Below are 10,518 nucleotides of genomic sequence, written 5' to 3'. Positions count from 1 at the left end.
TGACAGGCCTGTAGTTCCCCGGATCCTCCTTCCGGCCCTTCTTGTAGATGGGCGTCACATTGGCAAGCCTAAATATCCTTAGCCTAAATATCCTTAGACCAGATACAAGGAAGAAATTTTTTACGCTGAGGGTGGTGCAACACTGGCACAGGTTGCCCGGAGAGGTGGTGGATGCCCCATGCCTGGAACATTCCAGGTCAGGTTGGACGGGGCTCTGAGCACCCCAATCTAGTTGAAGATGTCCCTGCCCATGGCAGGGGGGTTGGACTAGATGACCTTTAGAGGTCCCTTCCAACCCAAACTATTCTATGATTCTATGTGGTGGTTTGAAGCTTAGCCCCAGGAAGCTGTTAGAGGATTGCTGAAAGGTGAGATGGAGTTTCTATTTATTGTAGACCTTATTCTTCTTTAAGATATTTATTGTGATATAAAGCTATGCATTAAATCACAAGTTTTTTCTAAGACACTGAATCTTCCACTGGGCTTAAATCTGGGGAATGATGGGGAGAGAGCGTGTAGGATGAATATGAGCCCCTACTTAAGTTCTGCAGAACTTACATACAGCAGGGGTAACATTTTTCTCATGTGAAGTGTGTGCTGAACGTGCAGTGGTTCCAAGTGATTGTGGATCACTTTTTCATCTTGTATTAAATTCTAGTTTAATCCACTTGAAATAGTGATTTTTCAATTGAAATTGATTGTGATGATAACCTTCAGAGCACCAACAATCTCTGACAGCAAGCAACAACACATCTTAGGAAGTAGAATAAGATCAGAACAATCATCTGGGTATATTTCTTCAGAATACATTCCCAACCTACAGCAATTTGTGCTTTAAGGATTTTCTGAAGCAGAATTGGAGTCTCTGTATTAACAGCCTTGATGGATTTTTCTTGCATGAATTTTTGCAGTTACTTTTTTGAACCCATGTAAACCTTTATCATCCATAGCCTCTTCCCAGAAGGAGCTGCGCAGTTTCACATTTTGTGTGAGAAAACATATACTTTTGTTTTGAATCTTCCATCTGCCTTGACATCCCATAGGGATTCTAGACTGAAGGATTTACTCTTCCGTGTATGTCAACGTAGTATGGGCACTGCTGCCAAAGAATTGTATCATCATCTCTGTCATGGGAGATTTCTTCCCAAGAGGTTGCATGAACAGGACAAATCCCATCTTTAAAGGCAATTTTAGAAGTTCTTCATTTTTATTGAAATGTTCTAATATGATGATCAGTGTTAAAGATTACATCTAAAAATGATGGGTGAGGGTAGCAGTCGTGAGCTAATCTATGGATTCCCTGAGAATGATGGAACAAAAAAGCAACACTGATTCACCTGTTTCCCACACATCTTCTAGTAGTGATTCTAGCGCAGTTTGAAACTTGCTCTTCTGCCAGCTTGCAGCCACAGCACATCATAAACAAATGAATACCCCCACTTTACTGAGCAGAATTCCAAATCTGGAAATACATCAATGCCTTTTTCCAGGCCGGATCACCTACATGATGGTAGCCTCTTTTCACCGAAAAGTAAACCTGAAGACCATGGTTTCCTACTTAATGCATACAACCAGTTGAAAAGAGGCAGGTATATAAATGAGCTGAGTTCCAGCAAAATCAGTGGAAGTCTTTCCCTTCCACTGAGTTGGATTATATTCTAAATGAGGTACCTTATTAAGAAAAGATGTGACTAAATGCATAAGTGATGAGTGGCTTCCATTCTACATGCTTTGCTTCATGACTGGGTGCTTTAATATCAAATTTAATATTCATTCCCCAAACAGACTTTATTGGCAAGCTGACTTGCCATTGTTATGTACAAATGATGAGAAAATTGGGTTATTCACTGGCAAACAGAGGAATTCTTTGGAGAACTGACTGAAGTGAATACACTGAATTTTTGCAAACAAGAAATAAATGTACTCATTAGATCTAAATTTTAGATGAAGTGATATCAAATCTGGCAGATCTCTGGGTAAAATAGTATGTGAAACTGCATATTCAAGTCATATTAATTGTGAATTTCTATATAGTGTTTCCAGCTGGTAAACACTGATTTGGTTGTAAATGCACTGGCCAGTTTGCATAGCAGATGATTGAAATTAAATTAATGAAATCTAAATAAAATATTCTAAACAGTATTGTTGCTACAGCACAAAATAATGGACTCTCAGTTAAGGTATTAATTTTATTGCCTTTAAACGAAACTAAACCAGTTTGTAGCATGGCCTGGAAGAGAGCATAAATTTTGCAAGCATAATGATTGAGCACACCAATGTCTTACAGTTGTTTTAAGGTCTGAAGTTTTCACTACATCGTTTCTGTTTTTTCTCGCAGCAGTTGTAGATTGTAGAACCAAACCACCACATTTGAAATGACAATGTTTTTACTGCAAAATGTCTCTATTTTTGAGGATAGCACTATTCAGATTGTCCTCAAATTACCCCCATTAAAGGAATATGAGAAGTGCCTCCAAACAATATTATTTCAAATGCTATTACTTATATCTGATTGTTAGTGTTTTAAAGACATCAAGGCCCAGATACACAAAGGGGCGTCGTGGGACTCAGAGCAGTAACACTTGAGCATTTGGCAGCTCTTAGAGTGGAATTTAGGTACTTTGGCTCCATGGATGTATATTGAATGTCGAGATTTATAGTGCAGAGTGCTGTGAAATGTGTAAAGCAGCTAATAAGAAATGACGAAGAGAGCTGAGCATCTGAAACTGAGATTCTCTTAACTTATATACCCACTTACAGCCCTGAACTAGACACATTTGAGCCTTTGGGATTCCCAGGGTCCTCTGTTGGCATTGGATAAACTACATAAATAGTAATTTTTAGCATATAGGCAACATAGACCTAACTCCCAGGTACCCAGATGAAGTGCACTGGTGTGCCAATAAAAACCTCGGTGATCACTACTGATCCACAATATTCCACAGTTTGCTGCCAGAATCACAGCACCTTCTTTTGCACATTCCCAACTTTATCATCTACTGCAATATATTTCTCTCCATCTTTTTCCACATTATGTGTCATATCTGGTTCTGCTGAATTCTTAGTCTCTTTTCCAAGAATTAATGACAGAAGCCTGGTACTATAGAGCTTTTATAGTTAAGAGTCTTTTAAGTTTCCTACTTCTTGGATCTATAACTCTCTACAGTAAATTGCTTTGTAAGATTTGAGTAGACAGTCCCTGGCATTGCACTTACTAATTCAGAAAGTTCATCTTTTGCTTTTAGTGTTCTCAGCTAGGTTTTGAGTTCTCTGTAAAGCCACATACTTGTACAGTGAAATCTCATTCCTTTCTTGCTGCTTAACATGTCACTTCAGTATCATATAGACATACACAATGTCCTCTTCTGGGCATTGACTACATTAACTCAGTGGCTGCATCATAAAAAGCTGTTACTGGCCATGATTTTACTTTATATTTGTTTCTTTGTGTAACCGCCGTGCCGTGTTGAATTATTGTTTTCTGTTATGAGGAGGTGTACATTCAAAGCCATTAAACAACTGTGTTTCATTAGTTACACATTAATCAGTTACTAATATTAGCAATGCTATGGTAGTGCTCTAGCCCAGATTGAGTTGGAGTTTCTGTTAGAGCCCCTACCTTTTAGAGGGCATGGAAGTGTGCTTCCTGCTGAAACTTATTATTTATTATATTCTAAAAAAGATACCTACCTCCCATGTCATACTTACAGAGGGCAACAGTGCAGCGTATTGCTCATGGGTGCACACAGATCTAATGAGAGCATGCTGACATTGTTAATAGAAACAAAGAAAGTAGAAGCATGATTTAATCAAAAAGGAAACAAAGAGTTTGAATGCAGTACGATATTAGAAGCTCAAAAAGAGACAATCCTTGTGTGCTAAGTCCTGTAGAAGTAAGGTAAAAAAAGTAAAAGGGGTAGCCCAGGATCCCCTGTTGACCAGGAGTCTACAGTGCACATAGATGTATTACAGTAGCTTGGCTAACTCTTCAGCTCTGGGTTCTTTGGGATTTCTTTTGATGTTTATGTGGTGTGTACTACAGGTCATGCTTAATTCACTAATCTTCAGAGGTACTAATATAGCTCTCATCATTTTAATATCAGATGCTAGCATCTGTTTGGGGTGTTTTCCTGCCATCACAGTGGAAAGAAATAATTATGGCAGAACAAGCACTCTGCAAATGTAACTAACAAATTCCATATGCAAAGTAAAACACTATGTGCTCTGGGCCCACACCATAAAAGGCAATTACTGCCCAAATCCTTTTTGGAGTCATAAGAGGTAGACAGAATTAGGGGCCAGAGCCCTGTTTTAGGCTGCTATTTACTTATTTTATAAATAAAAGGGAAACTGAATTGTAAGACATTTATAGCCCTATCAAATGGTCAAGAGTGTGATAAGTCCTTCTCTTGTCAGTACTGAGAGATGTGGGAAAAGGTGAAATCTATGTCATGTAAAAAAGGATTTAAAATAGTATACGATATGTGTGCTTTTAGCTTAGTGAATTTCCTTGCCTGATTTTCTAGCCTGGACAGAGAGACCACAAAGCCCTATCCTCACTCATCTGTGGAAGATGAAGAAGGAGAAGAAGGAAAGAAAAGTATTATGAAAGAAGATAGGGGAAAAAAGAAAAAGAAGACAAGGGCAGAAGACGAAAGGCATCCCAGGGAGAGGATGTTGGACTCTGATGATCTTTTGTTTGTCTCCAGAAGGGAAGTAAAACAGAGAGGAAGAAATTCACTGCCTAGCAATGAAGAAGAATTTGAAGGTAAAGAAGTAGATCTGGAAAATTATAAATATTAGGGATTAAACAAATCTGATGGACCTTCAGTTAATCCCCACACAGGGAACCAGGTTTCTGCATTTCTGGGTGTTAGACCAGCCTGCTTTCCCGTGTCCTATGTGACAAGGTTCTTTCACCTCCTTTGGAAACCATTCTTCACACTGATCATTCTCAGCATGTGTTTCCACAGCAAAGGGAAGAACTGAATAAAGCATGTTCTGGCATATGCTACCTTAATTTCCCTAACATTTGTAGTAGCAGTGAAGATGCAATAACACCAACCTCAGCACCTGCTAGTAAGCAGAGTATATATTCCAGTCCCTCTACTGTTTGTTACTTGTTAGATTAAAGGTATGTCTATATTGCAGACATTAAATTATTGCATACGGAGCTCAATGCTTCAGAGGTTAAATTGCTTTTAGTGTCTGAGCTAGCTCAGTTAAAGCGGACGTCAGTATCTATACTCGGTGTCACTCTGCAGTAGAGACCTGGGCTAGCGTAGGTATGCCATTACATGCCACAGTCAGCTCTTCATTTTAAAGATCCTACTGTCAGTGGAAAGGTAAGAGGATTTTTATCCATATGTGCTAGTTGTACCTCCTTGTACTATTTTAAACATGTTCTCAACATCCTCATTAATTATTTACTTCCAGAAGTAGTGGATTATAGATTCACTCAATCATCATGTTGTCAATCAACTTGATTTGGCTTGAACTTTCCTTCCATGTTCTCACTCATCTTTTAAAGACTGTCTGCAAATTCCATTTACATTGCTTGTAACGGGTATTATGGTGCCACTGCATTTTAGGGGTGGCCTGGTCAGAAGTGTATGAGAGCAGAGGTGCTGCTCTTGTCCTGTAGCTGTGTGACATTTTGAGATGCAGATGCTGAGTAAATGTGAAATAATGCTAATGTGATCAGCAAGTCCTGTTACTGATTCCATGCAGGCTGAAGGAAAGATCAAATGAGAGCTGTGGCTATCTATGCACTTGAATCCTGCCTAGCCTTACCAAATAATCTCATAGTACTCTATCAAGACTCTAACAAGGCTTCAAGGTGGTATGCAGGTTGAACATGCTGAATAGGGTACCCTGTCCTGTTCTTATGACACCATGGACATTGGATATGGCTTTTTTTTGTTTAAATGTATTTTCATTTACATATCCTTCTGTGTTTTATCAGAAAGGGGAAAGTCAGAGAGCTGAAACACCCTGTTTTCATCTTCAGACACCTACATAACCCTGAAATCTCGATTGTTGCCCTTCATATGCTGGATGCACAAATGTTCATCAGAGTGATCCCTTACCTGATTTTCCTAGTAGTTGTTTTCAATACTTCATTATTTCTTGATTGTTTATAACAAAGGCAGATTTTTTTAAAATAGAGTCAGCATCTCAGAGAAATGTTTTGAATATCTGTAAATACCATTAATAGTTAAAGCTAATAACTTTGGTAGCTAAATATCTTTTACAGTAACTAGGTTATACTTTTTTTTTCAAGATTTCTAAAAGCAGTCTGTTAAACTGGGAACTGGTTTATCTGAAAGATGCACAATCCTCCTGCATATTCTTTTCCTTGTAATATCTAATACCTGAATAATTTGGATATCTTTTAACTTTCAAAAAAGCTCAATAGTCCTGATCTATTTGCCTGATATAAAGGCTTTCTCTTCGTATTTATAAAGAATAGTTTTCCGTGAATGTTAGTATGTGTGTAATGTGTTAAAAGCATTCGATGCCATCAGCAATTCCTACATTTCCTTTCCAAAGGTTTGTCTTGTCACTTCTTATGAAGTCTCCAGATACATATATATTTTTTAAATAATCTGTTTGGGCCGTGTTTTGTAACTAGTCCATGTATTAATCAACACTTCTTCCTACGGTTCTGCTGACTTCATGTGTACATTTCTCTGTTATATGAGGAAGTTCTCCTGAACTTGAATGAGCATTGCCCAATATAGAGATGGATTTTTGTGCTCTCCAAGATAATGTGGATTCAGCTACGTGGCTCTTACATAGGTGGTTGATGAAGCCTTGTATTTCCATGAAGCCTTATATTTCCACAGAGCTGTGGGTCCTGTATGAATTAATGGAGTACTTTGGAATGTTTGTGGTTTGGTTTGTGCTTAGCTAAAATATTGCTGATTGTTAGGAGGAATCAACAACCCATTCCTGTTATTCCCACTCAGGGAAATAACGTTAACAGAAGTGAATAAAGATTAAGAAATTATGTTAGTTATTTAGTGTATATTAGCTGCATTATTGTGTTGATGTGTAATTTTGTCTTATTTATTCCAGAACTATTATATTTAACACATTATTATTTTAATGTGCATGCCTACTCCTATTGTGTTAGTTAGTTCTGTATGTTTATGAGAGAGTGAATGAAGTCCTGGCAAATACCCGCTGTTAGTGGGCCAATGATTCTTTGCCTAGGTAACTCAAATAAAACTACTTGCTTGAACAAGATCACAAATGCTTAACTCAGTGGTTATTGCAAGCATTGGTTTTATAGATACTTTAAAAACCATGCATTTGTTTCTATAGAAAAATTCTTCTCCCTGTCTTTCTAGTCTTCTCTCTGTTCTGTAATGCCTAAAATCAATGTTCATTTCACATGATTTCCTTGTTGATTTTCCAAAATGGTGACCCAGTAAAAAACTAAATCAGAAAACAATTCAGAGTGAAGTACAGGTATGATACATAGTAATAGACTGCATTGCCTGATGCATTAGCAAATCATAGCTAACAGAGCCCAACTGTCCTTTTTAATTTATAATGAGATGTGACTTGAAGCAATTACACTGATAATTACTGTAACTGCCAATATGGGGTAGGTGGGAGACCTTTGAAAATGATCCTTTTCTATCCTTTTCTATGGCAAATCTAGTTCCTCTGAATTGGCTTCAAGAGTGTAACAGCTGTGGCACCTGGCAGTCTAGTGGATTGGCTGGGTTTCCCACAGTACGATTTCACATTTTTAGCACCCACTTGTTTTCCAATCCCATTTTCCAGATAGTTCATTCAGCATTTGGAGAAGGCTATCATAATAAAGCAGTGTTCCCATCTGTTGGTCATGGCTTGTTTAATAAGCAGTTGATGTCAATTCAGCTATGCTTGCATCTGGTACTTACTGCAGCTGTGTGTTGTTAAGGGCTCCCCAACAGCCTCCAGATTTAGCTTTTGTTTTTCTCTTGATAGCGTGTTACAGCTTGGCCAAAACGACTCTCTCTTCTGTCAGGGTTGTCCGCTCATCGAAAGAGGAAAGTGTGTTAAACTTTCCATCTCTTTTTTCCATCTCAAATCTTCGTTTAAAAGTGAATCGAAAGAGGAAAGTGTGTTAAACTTTCCATCTCTTTCCCCGTAAAGAGTGAAACGTGAAGATGTGCAAGGGAAGAAAGTGCAGTTCCATTGGTGTAGGAGGCACGTATTGAGGTGTCTGAGGGGGGAGAGGAAGGGTAATTCTGTCCAGATTCTGGGAGCAAGACCAGAATGATTTCTTTCAATGTCTTGGGAAGGTACATAGAGAGCACGTGCGCTGGGTAAAGAAAAGAAACAGTTTGTGAACTGTATGTGATGGGGGACACTCATTTAACAGTGCATCTTTCATTTTATTCGAGGCAGCAGTATGGCTGAAATACCCTTCAGTATTTTAGTCCAGCAATGTTTTTGTACTGCAGGCAGGTACCGTCAGCTTATAGGATACAGTCAAGAAATTTCCTGAACCTCACACAGGTGAACTCCAGACTCCTGTCTGTCTCTTAGGTTGCCCAAGAAGAATCGGAATGTTCCTTTTGTGTATCTAAGTGCTGATGTGCACGTATAAGACAATTTCCAAAGGCACGCTTTTGATTTTTAAGCCCTCAGCTTCAGGGTTTTCAGTGGTAGCTATGGATGATCAGCATACTTAAAACTAATCATACTCATGTCTCGTACTCTCTACATACTCAGTCTGTGCTGTTGCTTCCCCACCCCGTGTATCATAACTATTCTTCAGATGCCTCCCACCATTTTGTTTTCTGCTACACGAGTGTTTATTATACGATCATTTAAAAGCCCAAAATCCCCCCTAAAGAAATACGCAAAGCAAAATAGAGCATGTGATTTTGTTTACTTTGTTTCTTCCTATTTTATTCTCTTTCATTTTTCCTCCTGCTTCCAGTCTTTTGCCATTCATTCATTATGATTGTCATCATTTTGTGCCAGGAAGGTGCCTAGTAGTTGGTGGTCTCATTTGATATGATTGTAAAAAGTGACTTTTCAGGGCCACAGTATTGTTAACAGCAAACCAGAGAAGATCAGCATGGTCGTACTGGGTCAGACAAAGGTCCATGTAGCCCGGACCCTGTCCCCAGCAGTGGCTAGAAGATGATTCCTGAGGAAGAGTAAGAACAACAGTTGGCATGTGAATAACAACAGCTACAAGCTTAAAGAATACTTAAAAAGCAGACTGGTTTGAACTTGTGAGGGTGAAAGCAAAAAGGAAAGCGGTGAAAAGCCTCTTTACACAAGGCTACTGCTCTGTTACCATAGTCATGGAGTCATTCGTTCCACGATAAATTTCAGGGCCTGTGTTGGGGGGGTGTTGAACTGTTATATCCAAGCTCACGGTGGGTCAATATTTTCTCTCCCTAAAGAGTACCTGTTCTCTCCTAGCATCTTCATTCTCCATTTCATCATCCTGGTGCTCATCAAGGCGTCAAACTCTGCAGTTGCTGAGTGCTTCAACTCCCAGCTCACCAAAGCATCCCTGTTGCTTGCACAGTCCTGCTGTAGAAAAGTCTCCAGAGCCTGGTAAAAGCCACATCACCAGAATTATTAGAGTCAACATTGAGCAGCAAGGATTGGCAAGACAGCCTCAGCACCACTGCACAGAGCAAAGGAAGCCACGTTAAGGGTGCACGATGAAGGAGCTTGTGAGGAATGGATGAGGCTGCGAATAGGGAAGATTTTTAGCACCTGTAACTGTGAAATTTTATTGCTTGAATCAAAAATAAACTGACTAGTTAATGCTGATTTATCTATGATTTTGCAGACTTACTTTGGAGGTATGAAAGAGAAACAGTGTCAGAGGTTCAGCTGTGCTGCTGAAAAGTATCAATATGAGAAGAGCGAATGGAAAACTGTACTTGTCTGAGTATCCTTTGTTTGCAGTAGACCTATTTGATTTATTAACTGTGGGTCTTTCTTACAAAATGCCTTTTTCCAAAACTCCTTTTTCACAGACTCAGTCTGTAAGGCATCCGGGAAGACCTGCGGCAGGGAGCTTACCCAGTTTTCCACTGGTGCTGACTTTTACATGTATCTGTCCTAAAGTTTTCCCACTGATGGAGACTGTCCCACGAGAACAGAGATGAAGTGCTTTGCCCTTGAAGACTAACCTCTTGGTAACACAGACTTAGACCAAGGGCTGAATTTTTCTCTGTGACTTTTGATATAAAGCCAGTGCTACTCTGAAGGCAGAGGAATTGCTTCAGGGTTACGGCATTATAAATGAAAGCAGGAATTGCACCTAGACACATTTAGGAGCATGTCTACTCTTAACTCCCAAATAATGGATAGGTGACTGAACCCAGTAAAAAAAAAAAAATCCAAATAAAGATTCATTTTCTCTATCTAAAAAATGTAATGTGATATTCACTGTCTAAGACATGACGTTTGAAATGGCACACAGTCGGGGGGATGTAGTGTGTTTAGCGCTGAAGATCCTCGCCTCAACCAAAGTTTGACTTGTGG

General features: G+C 39.1%; 1 protein-coding gene across 1 annotated transcript in view; it reads left to right on the top strand.

The window, feature by feature from the left end:
• Positions 1-9,677, top strand: part of VWA3B (von Willebrand factor A domain containing 3B) — a 75,523-nt gene extending 65,846 nt beyond the window's left edge. The window contains exons 27-28 of the mRNA XM_009281837.1: positions 4,527-4,768; positions 9,439-9,677. Of these exons, the coding sequence (XP_009280112.1) occupies positions 4,527-4,768; positions 9,439-9,677 (481 nt within the window). The remainder of the gene's footprint in view (positions 1-4,526; positions 4,769-9,438) is intronic.
• Positions 9,678-10,518: the final 841 nt, after the last annotated feature.

This window comes from Aptenodytes forsteri, unplaced genomic scaffold, assembly GCF_000699145.1.
Source record: "Aptenodytes forsteri isolate BGI_AS27 unplaced genomic scaffold, ASM69914v1 Scaffold348, whole genome shotgun sequence".
NCBI classification, from domain to species: Eukaryota; Metazoa; Chordata; class Aves; order Sphenisciformes; family Spheniscidae; genus Aptenodytes; species Aptenodytes forsteri.
This window is presented reverse-complemented; position numbering and strand designations above follow the sequence as displayed.